At 42.3% G+C, this 21,628-nt stretch overlaps 2 protein-coding genes across 2 annotated transcripts in view; both read left to right on the top strand.

The window, feature by feature from the left end:
* ldhd (lactate dehydrogenase D) overlaps positions 1–2,659 on the top strand; it is a 20,849-nt gene extending 18,190 nt beyond the window's left edge. The window contains exon 11 of the mRNA XM_023397432.2: positions 1,745–2,659. Coding sequence (XP_023253200.1) covers positions 1,745–1,925 — 181 coding nt within the window. The 3' untranslated portion in view covers positions 1,926–2,659. The remainder of the gene's footprint in view (positions 1–1,744) is intronic.
* Positions 2,660–7,147: 4,488 nt separating this feature from the next.
* znrf1 (zinc and ring finger 1) overlaps positions 7,148–21,628 on the top strand; it is a 67,670-nt gene continuing 53,189 nt past the window's right edge. Inside the window, exon 1 of the mRNA XM_023397405.2 lies at positions 7,148–8,253. Within this exon, the coding sequence (XP_023253173.1) occupies positions 7,860–8,253 (394 nt within the window). The 5' untranslated portion in view covers positions 7,148–7,859. The remainder of the gene's footprint in view (positions 8,254–21,628) is intronic.

Below are 21,628 nucleotides of genomic sequence, written 5' to 3'. Positions count from 1 at the left end.
GAGGTTGATTATTTATTAAGGAATCGCTGAAGTTGTTGGAGGTTGACTGTCTAAACATATATCAGGTTTCACAGTTTGAGGATAAATCTGTGCCGTTGAGGGCAGGAGATAGTGAATTTAGTGTTTAATAGTTTGAATTGCATCATGAAAGAATCTCATGAAGTTGCTATTACTAGCTATAGCTATAGGAATTCATGGGTAAATAGATCTATGACTGTGTCAATGGCCACAGTGCTGAAAAGAAACATGGCGTTGTTTTTATTTTTCTCTATTAATGAAGAGTAATACGTGCCTTTGGGATTACAGAGGGCCTTCCTATCTGTTTTAAGACTATCATGCCAGACTAAGCAGGATTCTTCCACTTTGGTGGAAGGCCTGTCCTTTGTTTGCTTTAATTTTCAGGTTGGAGAATGAAATCATTGAACTAACCTCCTTTTTTTTTTTATTATCACCTTTTTTAGAGGAGCAATAGAGTCGAGAGTCAGGTGGAGTGCTGCACCTGCTTGCTCCTGCAGGTCCTTTACAGTCATGTGGAGGTTTTGCTTTGCCTTTTTGTCCAGCAGATGTGCAGAGGTTCACACAGATGTGTTGCACTCGCAGGTTGATTTCTTTTCACCTCTTCACCTTCAGTTCATCCCAAACCAGCTCCATGGGGTTTAAATCTGGAGACTGTGCTGGTCTTCATCATGTGAAGTCTCCATCTGGTTCTATTCTTCTAATTATCTTACTGTAGGATGAACCCCTGACCAACCAGTCTGTCCTACTCTGTTAATGGTCTTTTTCACACACCATTACCTCCCTGCAGTAATGGTCCTACTAATATATCAGAGGGCGTAGTAACACGTTTGATCCAATGCTGCCTTTGTACAGGCAGAGGGTTTGTCAGTCATCAACCTGTAGGAATTGTTTGCATTAACTGGCTTCATTTACTTCCACTGCTGCAGGAGATCTGGAAGTTAACCATTTTCTTCATCCCTGAAAAAGGGATGAAGAAAATGGTGTGAGATTTTTCAGTTTTTAAGAAAAGTCGATTTATAATTATGTGGGCACTGAATTACAACAGAAGTTATCTCAAGGCACTTTTCAAATAGAGCAGGTCTGGGCCTTTTCTTTATAATATTGATTACAGAGATCCACTAATTCCCAACAAGAGCAAACACTTGGCGACAGTGGCAAAGAGAAACGTCCTTTAAAGAGGCAGAAACCTCGAGCAGAACTGGACTCAGGGTGGGCGGCCACCTGCCTTTTGTGACCTAAACTACTTTTTTATACCTTGGGCAGTTTACTGCTGACTTTTGTATCATTTATGGTTTTTCACTGGACTCAAGCTGCTGACATCTCAATAAAAAACTGGAGAAACATTTAAGTGGTAATGTACTGTACTGTCATGGTGGATAAAAAGATCCTCAAGAGGCCTTTTAGTGCAAAGTATACTCCTCTTTTACATCTATTGTTTGGTGTGGTGTGTCAGACTAAAAAGGCTTCACTTCGTGCGAATCTGAAAGTTCCATTGAGACATTAAAATGGAGATGTTACAATATTCACCTTTAGATATTAGTTTAAAAATGGTTAAATTAAATTATAAGACCAAATTACAAATTGTTCTAGTTGATAGTAGCAGCTTCAGTTTTAGTTATTTTGTTTAGTTTTATGAAAAGTCATTAAAATCTTAATGTCAGGGGCTGCTACAGAACTGAATAGACAACTTTGTGCAGTGAATCAATGTGGTTTGTTCTCCCTGTAGGCGAGCTCTGGCCATGGACGGCACATGTACGGGGGAGCACGGAGTGGGTTTAGGGAAGAGAGCGCTGCTGTGTGAGGAGATGGGACCCATGGCGATCCAGGTCATGCAGGGTCTGAAGGACGCCCTTGACCCATATAACGTGATGAATCCTGGGAAAATCCTGCAGCCAAGAGAACTATAAACAGTATTTTAGTCACTAACCATGGGAAATCTGCTCACTGTTGATGGCTCGATCAGAGACTGTCACAATGAAGTTGTTTTTTTAGAGCGTGTTGCATGTAGAAATGCTCCTGTTAAAACAGGACATTTGGAAAACACTGAACAGAGATGGATCAGTCAAAAGTGAAAAGCAATAGGATGTGACTGGGAAGACGCTGTTATTCTAATGTGGGGGGTGTTAGATTCTACATAAATCTGTGATGATTTCACTGGTGTTGCTGTTTCTGCCGTCAGGTGCACTGTGTGCTTCTGCATTGTTTTACAGGGGGATCTAAAAATGTATGACTGGAATCAAGAAAGTCAAGAATGGTTTATTTTGAGTAGATTGTGACAGGTACATGGAATAATCAAGAATAATCAAGCAGTACAAAGACTCTAAATTATCTGTGGCTTTTCAACACTAAAAATAATCATTAGTTTGTGCACTGCATACTGTGTTACACTGTGACACATGTAGCCGTCAGAGATGTGGAAGGCTGCCTTATTTCCCATAGAAAATGGACAGAGCAACAGCAGGTATCATACACTGTCATAAAACCACAACATACTGTATGTCTGGAAAATATCAGCATTGAAGTTGGTACATGGTGTCAAACAGTTTGAAGGAACAAATTTGTTGAGATAGCAGTTGTTCCCAACCTGTAGGCTGTGAGCCACTATAAGAAAATGTAAGTAATAAAAATGTTAAAAAACAAATTGTTGTTTTCTTCTTCTCATATCACTGTGACAAGCCAATGATGGGAACTGTCATGTTGTTGCCACCGGACCACATCTTATACTTATTTGCTATTTCAGAATGATTGCACGCTGAAAGATCACATCCATGGCAAAAACAGGATAGGTGTCTAGCAACAGGTAGAATTCTTCCTACATGTTTCCCCTGTTTTCAGTTCAGGCCTCAATGTTCGATCATTATCATCAAAATAAAAAGTGCTGTGAGAGCGTCATTTGGCCTCTGTATTGTTATAGAGTCAGATGTGGGCCTCCAATATTATTGAAATTTTTTTTAAGTGGGCCATGAGTTGGAAACCATTGCTCTAAGGGAATAGTTCAACATTTTGGGGAATTTGCTTATTTGCTTCATGCTGAGGGTTACAAGAGAACTGATACCAATATTTAGTTGGATCCAGCAGCCAGTTAGCTTAGCTTAGCTCAGCATAAAGACCTGAAACAGGGAAACGGTGTTTTCCAGGCTAGCATTTTCCCCTCTTGACAACAAAGCAAATAAGTGTATTTTCCAGAATAATAAACATTTTCTTTGCGCAGTTTGGTTAAATATTCACATTTTAACAATTTAATGTCAGTTAAAAAAGTATGAGTGAATTGAATTGAAGTCTGTAAAGCAAGCAGTCATTACACTGGCAGTGATCCTGTTTAAAACGCAATGCCAATAATATATTCTGACTTCTGACCCTGAGAAGAAGCTAATTTTTATATTGTCACAGTTCATATTCTCAGAGAACTCCCAGCATCCTCAACAACTTTAAGAGTGTTTGTTCTTGGCATCGACTGCACCAGCGCTCAGGCGGCTGAAGGTGACCCAGCAGTGTATTGTGACACTTGATTAATATGAAGAAGTGTATGTTGGCATCAGAGGGCAGCAGCACTACAGGATGAGGATTTTTACTGCTCTGTAGCAGTGAATGCCGCTGGATGGTTGTGAGGCTTTTTTTGTGAATCACATTGGAAGACAAAATAAAATGCTATTCATTTGTTCCTGCCTCACTAGGCCCATAAATATTATTGTCACAGCTCACAGCCTTTAACTGAACATTAAGAATGAATAAACAAATCTATGCACGGCCACTGAGGTACAATAAAGTGTCTATTTAATTCTCAGTCACAGTTCGATCTTCCTGCTCCTTTATTCATCACTTTAAAGAGGTTTTGTTGATTGTGCGTTGAGTAATTACAGGATTTAAAATAATTTCCATGTATTGGTTTCAGTTGTTAACAAGTGTGTTTTCATTGACCCACTTATCAGAACTGTAGCTGCCACTGAGGACACCAAGGTCATGTCCTCAATCTTCACTATTTCAATGCATTTAAGCGGATTAAAGACTTGATTATATACACAAAAGAAAAATTTAAATTGAGCAGTGTCTACCTTTATTACATACTTGTCAATCCAGAGGCGGCTTTGAGGTCAAATTCAGACCATAGAAAATATAACTGAACAAAACCTTACTCTTTAAAGATGAATTACCTAAAGTCTTTATTAAGGGTAATGAATCATATGCAAACAAGCCATGCATTACATATCACTTATAGATCATTGCACATATATGCTACATTATACGTTATAGATCACATTGTAGATCACTTAACACTTATCCGCCATAATTACAACTGCTTAATAGTTTCCAGGGTGAGAAATCCTTCTGCCTCCTGTTTGTTTTTTTCTTTTTTGTAATAATCCAGTTAGAAATGTTGCCGATCCATCAATAAATATTCATCAGGTTTGTATTTACACGTGTTAAGAAGATATTAATAAATAAATATCCAATTTTTTGTTTCATAAATGCTCCATAAGATGAACTGAGGAGCTAGAGAGACGTCTGAAAGGTGTTCTAGTGGAGGATGAACTGCCAGTGGAATTTTTCTCAACATAAAAGTTATTAATGATTTATTTACACATGAATAAATCCATTATACATCTTACAAACCCTTAATAAAGTCTGACTTATCAGACTTACTAGTCGGGTTCTTCAGGCTGAACTTGGAGCCTGATTGTTACTATAACACTGTGTGGCCCTGTCTGCTGCTCTAGTTTTGTTGTGAGCTGTTTTGTGCATGAACTAACATTGAAATGACACAACCAAAGTGACCAATTACTTTTGAACCCCAAACCTTTAGGCTCTGTCTGTTAAAATGGCTTCATCTCCCACCCTGTTGGTTCTACATGGATGTGAACCTGCTCAAACCAAAGCTGAGGTTTGGCATTTTAAATGCAGTGTCCATTCTTTTATTTTAGATTGAATGTGCTGAAGCTCAGAGCCTGAAGAAAAAAAAATCTATAACTGTCCATATGCCTATAATCTGGACGGGTATATAGTAATATTCCCCCTATATTCAATGTGTGGTAAACCAACAGAAGGCACTCAGATTAAACAACCAGACAACAAAGTTTCCCCAAAGCCCTGCAGGCTTATGCCCCCCCCCTGGTCTTATATTTATACACTGACTGTATTAGAACCATTTACCATTGTATTTTAGAACCGGTTTATTTGTGTGTGCGAGCCCGAGGAGCAGAGAGGGGACCATTTATAGACCTGCTGTCATTAAAGCAGGAGAGATGAATACTTATGTAAGAGAGAGTTTACCTTATTGGGCAGTGAGGCCAAGGAGACGGATACGAGACTGACTGTGTGTTATTGCGAAGAAACAAAGAGCCAAAGAGAATAAAACCTGCCTGATTACACACACATGCACGCACAGGATTAGACCGAGTAATCCTAAAGAAAATATGTGAGAGCCAGTAATCCCAATAATTTAGCATATGGCAGAAAAATCTGTGCATAACTTGGGAATGGCAACAACATGGCGTCCCGGTTGAAGGCCTGAAACCCAAAACTAAATCCTCTGAAAGGTAACTTTAGATTTTATAGTGGAAAAGTCAGAACAAAGAATAAAAGATACTGAACCAACGTTACAGAGTAACAAACATGGTAGAAATGTATGTTTTCGTTGCCTCACTCTTATTTATTTATTTATTTTTGAATAAAAAGGGGAATGTAAGGATCTTTTGTGTGGGAAAACACTTTGAAGCCGTGACCACAAGTCTGAACCAATCCTGTGTCAACAGCTGTTGCAGTGATATGTGCATCCGAAAATACTTTTCAGGAGACTCGGAGCTTTCAAACAATGAATAATTTGTCAAGGTTGTGTGAACATTGAGTCCAGTACAGACAAAAACACACTAAAAGTAGAGCTACAGAGGACTGTGTGTTAAGGAATGACCTTGAGTTGGGATCCCCTATACATTCACATATGTCAATTTCCCACATTTTCTTATGCGAATAAACTGAATTTCTGTGTAAGATATGCTGCTCATATATTTAGTCTTCTAAATGAATTCCTGAGGTTTTTGCTTTGTAGTCTTTGCTCTTAAACACAAATTAAAGTCAGTTTAGGCTCCGAACACAGGCTGCACCTCCTCATGTCCTCAAATGCATTTTGAGACATTGCTGTGGAGTTAAGTTTGTCAGCCTTTGGGGCCCCCCCAACAGCATGGGACCCCCAAGCAGGGGCCTGCCTTGCCTGTGCACAAGCTGCACCTCTGACTACAGACATTACTTGTGCACTGCAGCTAATCTGAGCACACCCCTGGTCAATATCACTGACATGTTCAGTAATTGCAAATCCTGTCTGTTTAATATAATAGTGAAGAATGTGCTGCCAGTGTTCACCCGGCTACTTTTCATGTTCTGTGGCAAAGTAGTGCAGCTTTGTGAGCAATGGTTTTCCTCTTGGGGCCCATCTGTTGAGATTGATTGATTGATTGGTTGATTGATTGACTGACTTCATGTGAAATCCTTCTCACTGTCTGATCAGTCACTGAAACACCCGTTCCCACAGATAATCCTTGTGCCAAGTCTGAAGAACTTACCCATGTTTTTCAATGAAATGTTGTGTAACTAGTGAACTGTGTTGAGGACAACCACTGCACCTGTTATTGGTAGTATGGATCTTCCTGTACCACCTGACCACCTGACCCCTGTTCAGGTTCAGCCCACTGAAGCTATCCTCTCCATCTTTATAAAGTTTCTCACTCTGGTTTTTCTAACTTGTTCAGGTCAGTTTACCATGTGGAGCCACGCTGCATTAGACACTACCCAGGCCAAGAAGCTGTGGTGTTCACGGGTTCTTTTATCACCTTGTTCATGTAATCACCCTTAATTGGAAATCACAGGTGTGCTCACTTCTGTTGCACCGAGGTCTCAGCTTATTTTCAATGTAGTCTATCTGACCTGTTTTAATTAAAGGCTACATAAGATCAAACACTCCACAACACTTGATTATTGTAAGGGAGATAACATTTCAGTGATGTTGCTCAGGGGTTCACTCAGTGTTGTTGTGTACTGTAGGTGTCTCCTCCCAGCACTGTTCCCCGTCCTGTCTGTGTTTATGATCCGAGCTTGCGCACTGAGCGTCTCCATTGTCTGGCCCGTAGCAGCAGCAGCACCAGCGGCAGCGGCGGCGGCGGCGAAGCGGAGAGGATTGGAGCGCCGATGTGAGCGCAGGCGAGCGGCATCACTGTGACCCCAATCTCCGGGGAGAACCGCTGGTTGGACACCGTCGGAGCAGACATACAGTGCGGAGGGCGACGTCATTTTTATTTTGTGTGTGTGTGTGTGTCAAAGACAGACCGTCGTTTTTGGCGGTCAGACAGACAGCAACAGTTGTCACGATGTCTGAGATCAGATGAGGCCAGAGCAGCGGAGTGAACATTGCGGCGCTGTTGTGAACCGGTCCGGGTGGGTTAAACGTGTTGCTGCCGCGTCCCGCCTGCAATGATCCAACCGTCTTAATCACCTGGGACGGCGAAGGGAGTGTGGCGTACATCTGTTTGTCAGTCTGGGCTTTCGCCGTCGTCCTGCTCGTCAACCATCCCTCGGTTGTTTCGAGGTTTTGTCTGCGGGTGAGGTGAATCCAGACGTCAGGGGTGGCTCATGTTCCGCTCAGCAGGGAAACGGGCTGTTGCGTCTGCAGAGAGTCAGAGCTGACGAGCCAGCTGAGACACACGGACTGACAGGCAGGCAGGAAGGCCGAGAGACAGACAGGAGCGAGGGGAGGGGGCGACAGCCTGTTTCGGCTCTCTCGACCCCTTTGCGGATCGAGCCGAGCCCCCTCCTGATTCCACCCAGAACCCCCACCCATTTGTCTCCCGCTTTGGATGGGGGGAAAGCAGAGCACGGCGGGGCGGCCCCGGGGTGCTTTTCCCGGTGTCTCTACGGATGACAGCGCGGTGCCACCCTCGGCCCACTTCGGCCACTACCGGCCGAGCGGCACCATGGGCCTGCGGAGCCGCTCAGTGAGCTCCGTAGCCGGGATGGGCATCGATCACAGTCCCGCCGTGCCCTTCGGCTTCTACACCCCCAGAGGGACGGACCCGGATCGAGCTGGAGGGGGGTCAGGGGGCACTACAGCCGCCCCCCATGGTACCGGTTACCAGGACACTGGGGGCGGAGGGCACCACACGGACGGGGTGCTGTATCTGGGGTCCCGGGGGTCGCTGGCTGACACCTTACCCCTGCACATCGCACCCCGCTGGTTCAGCGCGCACAGCGGTAAGGGCGGTCTACTCTATACACACACACACACACACACACACACACACACACACTCTTCAGGCAGAAATTTGGGTGACGCTGAAGGATTAATCATCAGAGAAAACCACATATAAACTCATTCCCACGGACATCAGCTCCCACCTAGACACCTCCAATCACGCTCACCTTGTTTACCTGCAGGTAGGAATGACACCAATGCGGTGCCATTAAATGTCACTGCTGAGAAGGGACGTTGAGCCCAGCCTGAGGATGCACTAAGAAAGAAAGACAGGAAACAGAAGAAGGCAGCTTTGGGCTTCAAAAAAATAAGCAGACCTGTGCGTAAAACAATATGTTTCCCTCAGGTTCTGACCCTGTGTTGGCTGAGGTGGGTAAAATGCACAGTAACAGCAGAAAACAGTGGGGCCTTGGGCAGATGTCAGCTTCTCCACACTTAATACTTGACATTTTTCTGCAGGAAAATGTCTGGAATTGAAAATATTGATTTCTGCAGCTTCAGTTAAATAAAATCTAAGTACTTTCAAACATCCATTTCATCAAACACTCACATGAAATTGCTGTTAATAGCTCATTTTATGAATTGAGAGAAGTATTTTTGCTCCATGAGAGTGTGTGTGTGTGTGTGTGTGTGTGTGTATGTGTGGGAAATTGCATTTGGTGAACACAACGTTGCAGGGTGTGCTTCGTCTCGACTGTCACCGCTGCACCCGTCTGCATAGGTCATTCCTTGTGTGACATGACAGTAATAAGCCTGTTGCCAAATCTGGCTGAGTCAATTAGCCCTGCGATTAGAGAGGAGAGGAGGGGAGGGGGAGGGAGAAGAAGGTGAGGGAGAGAACAATCAGAGGAAGGCATGGACTGGATGGAAAGAAGGGTTAAGCGGGTTGTCTGTGGGGCGATGATGATGATGATTCTGTGGATGACCGATAAGATAAGATATACTTTATAGTCCCCAGAGGGAAATTGTGGACCTGTCACACCACCATGTACATGCATACACCTACATCTGCACACACACATATGTAGACAAACACATAAACAAATCTGTAACCACATGGCCACAGCTGGTTCCCTTCCAACTGCATATACACAAAGACACAAACACTCAGCAACAAAGTCCTAGAGGAAGATTAGACACACACACGCACACACACTCACACACACACACTCACACATGCACACGCACGGCAGGCTCAGCCAGGTCCCCAGGCTCTCATTACCAAAGCCCTGACCGGCTCACAGCAGGAGAATAGCAGGATGGACATCAACATCTCAGCTGTTCTTCCTTGCCTACATTGCCATGACTCCGATGTGCTTTTATATCAGTGGGAGGAGATAACAGGGTTGGAGGGGGAGGGGGGAAGGTGCACATGTCAGGAATAGAGGCTGAAGATCTTTTAATCAAAACACAGGAAACACCAGTATGTTCACATCCAGAAACACCTGTTTGGCTCAAAGCACCATCGTGGTGTAGTTCAGGACATTTTTCAGATGCTCCACCACTGTGTGATTATCATATGGGCGTGGTCAGCAGCTAGCTTGTTTTTGTTGGTTAAGTAGGTGAGGCTAGTAGCGGCTACATTGCAGAAGGCGAGCAGAGAGAAAAAAAAAAAACCCCAAACAAAATCACTTGAATGTTGAGAAACACGGGGAATACAATGCTTTAGGGGTGCCGGTGATTGATGCTGCACACCTCAGCCTCAGGCAGGATCACATTAAAGAGACTGACAGCCCATCAAGATGACTGGCAAGAGCTGGGGTGAGATCTGGACCATCTGAGGGAGGGGTGGGGGGGGTGTCAGGACTGACAATACTCCTGCCTGTGTGAGAGGAGATACAGCTTCAAACTGCTCTTCTTTTTCTCCATGTGCAGACAAGGGTGGAGGCAGATAACCTTACGAGATACGGCCTCAAGTGTCTGGTGAAGGTCGCTCTCACCAACATGTCTGCTCTTTGATGCTGTAATAAAAGATTGGTGGTAATGGTGAGGAGTTTCTCCCCCTTTCCATCCACCTAGACCTGTGCTCCGGCTGCTTAGCACGACCTTTCATTTAACTTGTACCTGCAGCAGAAATGCTCCTCACGGCTTTTCTGCTGCTGAATGAGATTTTTCCGGAGACTTTGCCGCCTCAGGCTGTATTCACAGCGACAATAGCGCCGTGTCAAAAAATCCAGGATCCTCGTTTATTTCTGGGAGAGCGCTGCTTTAGCTCAGTGGGATGCTGCTGCTGCCGCCACGAGGGGCTACGGCAAGAAAACGCATAGTAGTCTGTCAAAAAAAAAAAGTTCACCCTGCTTTAACTTTAGCTGCAGCACAGAGCAGTGTCACCTGGGAATGCAGTGTGTTTGCCGGTCCAGTGAGAAATACAATACAGTGTATGTTGTAATGTTTTACCTGTACCTCTTCCAAGGTGTTTTCGTGATTGCACAGATGTTAGCTGTGTGCCCAGGACGACAGCGTTTGTGCTCATGCGGAAAACCAGTGTTTGATTTCAGTATTTTCTGTTCAGAAACAGCAGCGCCATCTTTGGTTGGAGGATACATTACGCTCTCCTTCACTGATATCTAAATGCTTATACAAATAAATGATAAGAAATAAAAAACATTTTTTACCTCAACAATCTGTGTTTGTTAGAAGTTGTTCCTTTTAACGGTGTATTGACGAGATCCTCGATACATCTTGTGAACTAGCGTACAGCCTGTGCAGCAAAGAAGATAACAGTGGAGCCATGTTTGTAGTTCTGCTTCTGAAAATCTGGGTTCAGTTTGTGTAAACACTGGATTCAAGCATTGGTTATGTTCCGGGCGCAGATGTTCTGATGACAATAAACATCTGTGCATCATTAAAATACCTGCTGCCAGTTAACAGATAAAAAATATTATTTGGATTTCCCCCATGAGGTTGGCGTTGTGAAACCTGTGTGACTGAGTCAATGAGTGTACAGTGTCATGATCGCATGTGGGGCTGGGGGCTCGTTCTCCCTGTGAACCAAGTTGCTGTTGAATTAACTGAAAACACTCAAATTATGGTTTATGTCTCAGCATGTGTTTCCACCCACAAAGCTTTGGTGCTGGGACAGTGGTTGTCTGTTAGCTGAACAATGCTAGTCCCGTTAGCCCCTGGACATATAGCTTATGTAGCCACTGTTGCTACGGAAATGAGTAACTGCAGCTGTTATTTAGATATACTGTATCCTTCTGGAGCTTTCGCTTTACTGATGAGTTGCAGCAGCACTAGACAAACTGTTTCAACTGCAACAATCTGTGTCAGCTGTAATTCAGATACAATAGAGAGCAGAGAAAAGGTGGTGTATTGAGGGGGGGTTGGTGTTATAGGGTTAAAGTAGAAGACCCACAACCAATGTGGTTGGCGTGATCACACCTAGTTAGAGCGCTTCTGTCAAAACCCTGGAGCATTTCAGTTTGTGTCCAGTCAGAGCCAGACCTGCGCTCCCCCAGAAGCAGGTCCAATAGCGTTTCAAATTTGGGAGGGGGTCTCGAAAAATGGATAAATAACCATAAGCATTTCTAATGCTACAATGAATGACAAAATAGATAAAGTCTAATTAAAATCTAATGTCTTGTCATGTCTAATGTCATTGGTAATTTGAAATGTACTGTATGTGTGCCCGAGTCAGTGCGCCTGACTTTATCAGCTGCAACACGATCAATCGGGACATGTGCAGGTCATGCTGCGTTCATGTATTGTTTTGTTCACCTGTGCTTAATTACTGTGCGTGGATTTGGTGTCAGATAGCAAACTCTCAGTGACTGGCTACTGGAGCGCTTCTCCTGCCAACACAGTTCAGTTCAGCCTCTCTCATCTCATCAACACCCTCCTGTATATTATCCCATGAAATGACAAATGATCAACAGATTAGTTATGAAACTAGAAACAGGCCTACATTTTGTACGAAGTGCAGTGAGATGTTTTATTTTTCCTTGTCATATTTGGTATTAAGCAATAGATTCATGAAGCAGCTGTCTGTGGCTCTGTCAGGTTTATAATGTCAGATGTATTGTCTCCACAGCTGAGGTCTTATCTGATACTGGAAGAAATATACCAGCTATCTGTATGGTCTTGTTTTGTCATGATAAATATAAATAACATTAGTGAGAACCTGTGTGTGAATGCCATGTAGGCTATATGCGCAGATTTGAAAGTTCCTTGATTTACTTAAATTACTCTACAAATCATATTAGGGCTGAGCAATGAATCAAAATATCAAAATCACAATTATGGCCAAGTGCAATATCCAAATCACTGCAATTTTTTTGGTGCTACAGAGACGCCCTGGCCTACCAATCATATTCTCCAGATGTAAAGGAACATGCTTATTTGATACAGACCCCATCAAAAATCACATCATCATCACTTTTATATTTCCGTGAAAATTATTTCATTATAAATGAAATAAAATCAAATTAATTGCAATATGATTTTTTTTTTGCATATTGCTCAGTCCGACATCATATGTATTATATTGCCGTCATTCTTTGGACGATTGATAAGCAGAATTTGATTTGGGCAACTAAAACACATGGTCAAGGTTTTGTGATGAAAAAATCTGAGGCAACCAACATGCCTAGTCAGTCAGTAATAAAAAGGTGAACATCAGTTGCAGGTCTTGGACTCAAATCTCAGTCTTCTGCATGAAAGTCTGTATGTAAATGTTGAGTTGTGAATTGTCCAATAATGGATGTAAGTCCGAGAGCTACTGGGTTGTATTACCTGATGTCAAAACATTTTAATTTTATTTTACTTTCTTCTTGGAAGCATCTGTCCGAGCTTTTCACCTGAAACGGTTCTTTATGTCAAATGAGCTAGTAGACCAGCAAACACTAGTGAAATCCAGTGAGTGAAAAGAGCAGGTCAAAGTGAAAATGCATTCGGTTATAAAGCCACTCATGCTCGGTGTGGGGTGTTTGAGTCATGGGACAAACAAACAGTAACACTTTCTGGATATGTCACTGTAGTTGTGAGATTACTTCTGCATTCAGGGAGACTGTGTGGTGTTACCCGGTGTGATGCCTTATCTTAGAGAGACATATTTAATAAAGTCAGCTCACATAGGACCAAGGCTGGGTTACCAACTGGGCAACGCGGGCGACTGCCCTGAGGCCCCTGAGCTCAACTGACATGATAAGGGCCTTGAGGTGGTTCCTTCTCTGTAACATCACCTCGAGGCCCCTGTCATTAAGAGGGCTCCTCTAGTCTTAAGACCTTCATTATTTCAGTTCTATGTGTGTGTGCTGCAAATGAATCAGGTAGAAGTCTTGAAGAAAAACTTCACACTGCAGGTTTTTGGTTGTTCCTTATGCATTAATGCACAATCACAAGGGATCATTATCTTCTAAGTAATGGCTCAGACTTTGCTGTTTGGATGTTGGGTTTCCTCGTATGGAATCTGTGCGAGACAAAGAGAAAAGAGACACACACAGTCCTTGACCTTTATATTCCCATATTCACAAAGTGGTTATTGATATAAGGAGGGTCTGATGTTGACATAGTTACCCACCATCACACGCACGCACGCACGCACGCACGCACGCACGCACGCACGCACAGGTTTTATTCTTAGGTGGATTCTCAGAAGACACTCATTCCTGTACTGAAACACTTCAGACTCGCTTCCTCTATAAAATGGATGTTAATCAGGCAGGCTCCAAGTGCCTCTCCTCCTGTTTGCCCTTGGGAGGTGTGTGTGTGTGTGTGTGTGTGTGTGTGTGTGTCTATGTGTGTTTGTGAACGAAAGACAAAGAGGGAGGGTGGGGGGCCAAAAAAAGACTCAAAATCATTGTCATAAGGGAGAAGAGATTGTCTCTTTGAAATTCAAGACAAAGGCCAGTGGTGATACAGGATTTTGTGTGTGTGTGTGTGTGTGTGTGTGTGTGTGTGTGTGCGTGCGTGCGCGCATTTGTGTGTCTGTGTGTATTGATGAACATCCATTCAGACTTTAAGGGATACATTTAGGCTAATGTTAGTCATAACACGGACCAGTAAGAGCCTTACATTAGCATTTGTAAATAAGCCTCATGTGGTCTCGCCTTGAGATTGCATCCTCTCTTGTGCACTGTCCAGACACACACACACACACACACACACACAGCTTCTTCCTCCCATCCAAGAGGTCCGAGGTCAAGCAAGTCTGGAACATGGATGAGTTTGAGGACTTGGCATTCATTCATGTTTGCACAACAGCTTTATTTTGATCTGGTCTCCCTTCACTCTGCCTCTGCTGACAGAACATATGGTCGTCTGCATCCATGTGAACCAGACGTTATAGGGACTAACTGTAGTTCAGTGTTGTGTCTGAAGTTTATATTCACTATTCAGTCATAAGCACCAGTGTTGGTACTGATGAACTGAACCAATATCTTTTTTGTTATTGGTGTTACCCGGCAACACTGGCACAATTTAGATCTTAATTGGTTTGGTAGTTTATTTCCTTGGCAACATTTAAACTGTTGAAAAAGGTGGATGAGAAGATGATTGGATGTAGCTGTGATGTAAACAAAGACTGATACTTACACTGAATAGGAGATAATTGTATCCCCTCACATGGAGGTTATTAGTGCCATATGCTGATGTTTACTATCGGTAAGGCGATGTTGTACTTCGGTCCATGCACCCTATATAAAACAGGTATCATATGCATTCGTGTTGTGGCTTTTGCATTGTGTTGAGCCCTCTGGGCCACCATAGATGACCACTCCTTGCAAACAGTTGTCACTAAAGAACACTTTATTTTTGTGGTAGCTGTAGCTTTGTGGTTGCTAGCATAGTTTAGTTTGAATGACAGTATCAGAAAATTGTTAAAATGTATTTTACATTAATTATTTTTAATGAGTTGGGAGTTGCACATGTTGTATTAGCTCCAGTGTTAAATGTCCCAACATGCCACACACACTGTTAGCTCGATGTCAATGATCATTATGTTTCCAAGTCAATTTTAAATGTCATTTTATTTGTTTCCAGTGCCTGTATTAGTAGAACAACATCGACATACATTAAGCCACAGGAGCAGTATACCATAGACACTTGTTGCTCTTCACTACAGATAATGTTTTTTTTAACAGTTTTTACACCTTTTACCACAAAGTGTGTATTGACAGTACATATGTTATATTGGATTTTTGCTCATAATGCTTCTACATAAAATGACATTATATTTTGCATACATAGATATTAAAGATTCACATCAGGACACATAATGCTGACTGGATTATGTATTAATTAATTATTAATCTGTTGATTGTAAATGTATCAGTATAATATTCATCACCCATGTATTTGTGTTCCAGTCTTGCAGGACAATATCTACTTATAGTGATGACAACATCTTAAAGCTTTTGCACTGGTGTTTGAACACTGGCAAAAGATCATTGTCTGGTTTAATACAGAAACAGTCACAGTGGCTTGAGTTGACCTGATTCAACCATAACCATGATCTTTCACTAACATTAACCAAAGTGCTTCTGTCACCTAACTCCAACCACAGCTGGAGTCTGGATGTGAACCCTAGTCTTGGGTGCTGTTCATAAATGCAGCGCTTCATTCATAAAAGCCTCTGAACATAATCCAGCCAGCGATGATGTTTGTCAGCAACGTTATTAGGAAAATAATTCTGTAATATATAACCATGATGTGCATAGTGAATCCCTTTGACACAAACAGCTGTAGCTTTGTTTAGCTCGCTGTCTGAACGTTGTCTGTTCAGCTGTCGTCAGAGAAAACAACAATGTGAAAATGTGAGAAAGGTTTCTGAACAGATTCCTCATTAGCTCAGCGATCAACATGGCAGCCACTTTAATATTTAACAGCACATGTTGTGCTAAGTGTGTTGTGGGGATTTCCAAGGCTACTTGAAGATCGTTGCCGTGGGTCACTGGCACTGTGGGAAAGCTGCAATTTATGGTAATTTAATTCTGTAATGATCCTAGTCAAGAAAAATGTGTATGATGTGAAAAATAATTCTCAGAGAGGTTGCCCACATTTTTCAAGTTCCTTTCATTAATTAGATTTTATTTAGTCACTTTTGAGCAGCAGAACAAGCTGAAAACCCAACATTGACATGATCTCATATTCAGCTGTCAGGCCATACTTGTTAGCAAATATCTGCTAGGTCTCCCATCCAGCAGACACTTAGCAACTTTAACATTTATCTGTTGTTGGGTTTCCGTCCATCTGATGGATGAAACTGTTTGATTGATGTTTCCAGATGAGAGAGAACAGGGATGGGTGTTTGTGACCAGGCGTATAAAGTTTTCATGCTCATGTTAACGTCAGGTTGATAAAGAGCACCTGTCAATCATCAGTCTTACATCTTACCTGAAAAGACATTTGTATTGAACCCTGCCAGGATTAGCAAAGCAACATGTGTGTGTTGCCTTTAGGAATTAGCAGCGTGGTTGAATTATACCTTTGACAAATCAATGGTTGGTTGAAAATATTATAACTGTGCATATAAATCATAGATTTATACAGAAGGTAAGTTATATAAACACTAAGCCTTGTTTCTCAACATGAGCTTTTGCTTTGAGTAGTCTCATGTTACACATCTGCCATCAGTGAGGAGTACGAATGGCTGGACAGTCTGAAAACAGTCTGAACCTGGAGACCTGCCACTATAGGCTGGAGACCCTGTAATTATTATTTCAAAAAAACAGACAGACGTGACAGACTGAACAGGCTGGAAGAAAGCGAAAGAGAGAGAAAGATGGACGGGATGAATGACTCATTAAAGGAAACAGAACAGAATAAATCTACTCATTGTGGCAGCGCATCACTATGACTGAAGGACGAGGCGGAGACAGACGAAGCAGGGTCGTAGTGAAGAATAACTAAAGCAACTGAACTCCCTTCAGTCACCTTTTTACACTGATGCAAAGATTTCTGACCTACAGACAGTGTAGATCAGTGATTCTCAGCCAGGTGTACATGTACCACAGGGGAACCTCTGCGTGGACCAGGACTGTATGTGATATCCTCTAAACAATTTCTAAAACAGTGATTACATCACAGTTATTAGTCCAAGTAACATGAATAGGCTATTTTATGATGACGTGTGGAGTTTCCATGTTCTCCTCCTTGCCACTGTGATTTGCCCACGGTTGTGGATGTGAGTTTGAGTGGGATTAATGACGTGCAGGAAGGATCAGTAGAGAACAGACCATAATATCAAGACTTAGATTTGGACCATAAACTGTAAATAAAGATGGACATAGCCTCCGTGACATTACCCACAGGTTCCTGAAGAGTTGTTCTCAAGCTCAGAGTGAGCTGTTCCACCGTCGCCATCTTGGCAGTGCCTGACTCCGCCCCTAACTCCCAGCTGATCCAAAAATGGACAAAGAGGAGGCGAGACTTTGGTGCAAACCAATTTGTCGCAAGCATACGCTCACCCGCCTTTCACTCAACCTGAATACGTCACCAATTATGCAGAATTATGTACTAATAAACTGTGAACAGGTGAGTTATATAAACAGTTGTCATGAAGGAGGAAATTAGCTTTAGAGACCAAAACAGTTTTTTGCACCGGGCTGTAAACATGTTTATTTCTGCTGTAGAGCTGGAGTTTTAACATGGGAGTCTATGGGGACTGACTCACTGTTGAAGCCAGACTCTAGTGGTCATTGGGGGTTTTGGCACTTCACTGTGAGCTTCATTTTTCAGCCTCGGAGGATGCTGCTTGATTTGGACACATTGAATAGGTAAATATAATACAGGCAGATGTGACTACTGTGGGCAGGAAGAAACAGTAGCGCATGTTATAATATGAGGTAGAAAGACTGCATCTGATCCAAAACTTCAAAGAAGAAGAAGAAGAGGACGAGGGAGAAGGAGACAGGTTTACTTTTAACAGCAGGATGTATTGTCATTATTTTCAGTTTGTCTCAGTCAAAGACGTAAAGAACATTGTCGTCTGTTGTGCCAGCAGCAAAATCCTGCCTACTGCGAGAAATACAACATTTAATTTATCGAAACATCTGCTACAGCAGCGATGTGCAACAACACCAGCACTGACAGGGAGGCCTCGACTTCCAGCGATACAGGCGCTCTGACTAAGCAACAGAAAGTGGATTTCAGACCAGGGCACGGTGGTAGAGAGACGTTAAGTGGACAAGATCTGAAGGAGCTCGTCGCCGGGTTTATCACAGAGGAGATTTTACCTCTTTCCACAGCTGACTGACTCTCATTTCGACGCATTATAGAGGAAATACCCGTGAAGAGCAACGTCAAGCTGCCACAGAGAAAGACGTTTGCTGGGTACCTTGTTGAAGGATAAGTGTGATGGAATCTAATGTGAAGCCCACACCTGAAGAGGTGTTTACACCACAGCTGACGTTTGGACAGCGATCAACTAAAGCTTTCAGGGTGTAACTGTTGGACCAGCAGCTCCACACGCCCGCTATAGCAGATTAAAAAAAAACAGACACGTTTGATGTTATTGGCGCAGAGATATAACAAATTCATTCATCATATGGACAAAGCTGTAGCCACTGTCACAGACAATGCATCACATTTATCCAAGGTGTTTTAAATACATCAGCTTGTTCATTCTGAGTCTGATTCTGAACAGGACAGTAACAAGGATGTCACCGTGACGGATCTCACAGAAGTCAGTTACTCTTCCTCCACAGCACAGGTGTGTATCGCATACAATTAACCTCATTCCTACTGTTGAGAAATACTTCGCCTCCAGTGCAGAAACCACTGCTGTTTATGGGAGTAGTATCGTGAAATGCACAAGACAAGTCGATCTACAGCTACATCAGAACATTGAGTGCTGTCGTGAATCCGCTGATGGCAGCATTGGACGTCTAATGAGGGAAAAACTGTTATTATGGGATGTTATTCCCTCTTCAAGAATGACACCTGGCTTACCAGATGTCATTGTGAAGGTTTACCTACATTTCTAGATCTCTTATCTTTTTGTACATTTATTTGGGCAGATTTGTTGCGTTGCAACATTAGTCCAAATAACAATATTCATCACAGCTAATAAAGTAAAGAGGTCAATAAATAGCCTGAAGCAAAAATGTATGATATTGATGCCACATGGTTTAGATCTATAGTGAATATTGCACATAAAAAATGGCTCAAATGCCAAATTAAATAGTAATAATTGTACAACTATAATAAAAAGATAGCTGGTGTACTGGATAGCAGCTTGTTGCAGCTGCCACTTGTCTGAAGTTTGGTTGAGAGACGAAGTTAGGAGACAGCAGAGTGCTCCTGCAGAGGAGGGACCTCTGTGTCCTCGACGTCAGGCAGCCATGATGGAATGGACCTTTTTTTGCATTTGAGACAGAGCCGGAGGACAGCTAGTTGGCAGAACAAGAAGTAATGGACTATTTGAGGTCATGGGTGGTGTGAGGTTGAGACTCTGGACCAGTTCTCAAATGTCATAACCATTTACATGAAGTCAAAGTCCTGAATGGCAGGTCTCGCCACTCTGCAGCCGTCTTGGCAACGCCCCCGGACAGCTATTCCAGGCTAACAAGCAGACCCAAGGTTTCATGATGCCAACTTTGATGATGCCGTCTGCTACTCCCTGCCACCATCAGTCGTCATAAACTTCAACTGCGCACATGTGTCAGTACAACAACACAACTGGCTCGATATCAGCTGTAATCAAGTAGATGATTGGGTGTTTTAGCGATATCTAGTTCGTGGAAACGAGTTATTGCAATGAGCACAAAAAGGTTATTTTGAGATAAAGATGATAGCTGAGATGTGAGCTGACCCTGAGTCACGACAGTGCTTTTAAATTGTGAGTCAGGTTAGTCAGCTGACTCTGGCTCGGATCACGTAGCCAATCTAGAGCTCACATCTACAATAGGGACGACCTAAAAAAGCCTCAACACACTGATCCGAGCTCAGTTTGTGTCTGTTTAAGAGACGTTATCTCTGGCTACAAGAGGTGAAGTCGTGGAAATTGACTGAACAGTGTGGATTCAATTTAATTCATTTTCCCCTCTGCTGGGGAGCTAATGCTAACTAGCCGGCCATCTGCAGATATCACACCGATGTCAACTCAAACAAACAGCAGACGTTCAGTTTCTGACCTGTCTGTGCTCAAAGTGATAATAAAGTGGAGGCCTGTTTTCTGACAGTCCATATGCAGCTTGATGGGATAACATTATTTTTTAAAATATGCATATTGATGATGTCCTTGCAGGTTTTTATTATTCTTATTCTGTTTTGCACATGTAGGCCTAAAAAATGAGTCATTTTGCATTTGCAGTTTTATAACCGGTGTGTTTACAGTTCAGCCTGTAATGTGGACTTGACACAATTTTATATTCAGGGAAACAACAGTATTGCTCTCTTGTTGAATGTGGGAGAAAATTGAAGTTCCCAGGATAAATTCTGAGAAGCTCTTTATGCGACATTAGTATTTATCTGATGTAACTGTATCACAAACAACCGAGCTGTATCAAAATGAATCAATTCTGGACTTTGAATCAAAATCAAATCACATTAGAATGTGACACAACTGTTTTCTTGTGAAAAAGAGATTTCATTGTTGCCAACAGAACATGTGGTGTACAGACCTTGATTTTCTGATACCAACACAGTTAGCATTGCAGTGTATGGACACCAGTGTCCTTTTCACTGGTAAGCTAAAACTCTTGTGGAGATTCACAATTGTATACAATATTTTAAATCCTACTACACACCTGATCCAGAACCTAATTCTCAGTGCTGTACCTGTGCAATGTTTGTTCACCAGTCACAAGCTGCTGCATGTGGCAGCAAGACAAGTGAATAATTAATAATTAATATCACTAAAAAGTGGATTTTTTTGAACATGTCTGTCACACCATTTGAAATAATAATAATGGTCGTAGGCTTTGGCAGCCCAAATATCTGATGTATTATATAATCGCAAGGTTTGAAAAAAATGTAATTATATTGTTGTATTTTATGTTTCAGTAATTTATTTTAATAACACATAATTATATTATTGCATTTAATGTTTCTGGTGTTTTTTGTTTACAACACATAATTAATTTCAATATGAAAAATATCCCACATGGTGGAAAATATTTAATATTATTGGCCCAAGCCTGACAGGTTGACACACACACACACACAAACACATACACACACACAGTTCAGGAGAGTGGAGCCATCTTCAGTGTTATTAGATACACAAAATATTTAATTATGAAATTACATTTGCTAAATTCAGCAGGAATGTCCTTGTTATTCACTTACTGGTAGGATAATAAACAGTAAACAACTTTCAGTACAACCACCACTGATCCAGGTGTTTTATTAACGAAATTTCACACGTCCACACACACACACACACACACACACACACACACGCACACAAGAACCTACTGTTCTCTTATTCAC

The sequence above is a fragment of the Seriola lalandi genome, unplaced genomic scaffold (genome assembly GCF_002814215.2).
Source record: "Seriola lalandi dorsalis isolate HSWRI2012SDOR001 ecotype SW California unplaced genomic scaffold, Sedor1 jcf7180002055008, whole genome shotgun sequence".
Lineage (NCBI taxonomy): Eukaryota > Metazoa > Chordata > Actinopteri > Carangiformes > Carangidae > Seriola > Seriola lalandi.
The sequence above is the reverse complement of the archived record's forward strand: the minus strand, read 5'-3'. Positions and strand labels throughout refer to the sequence as shown.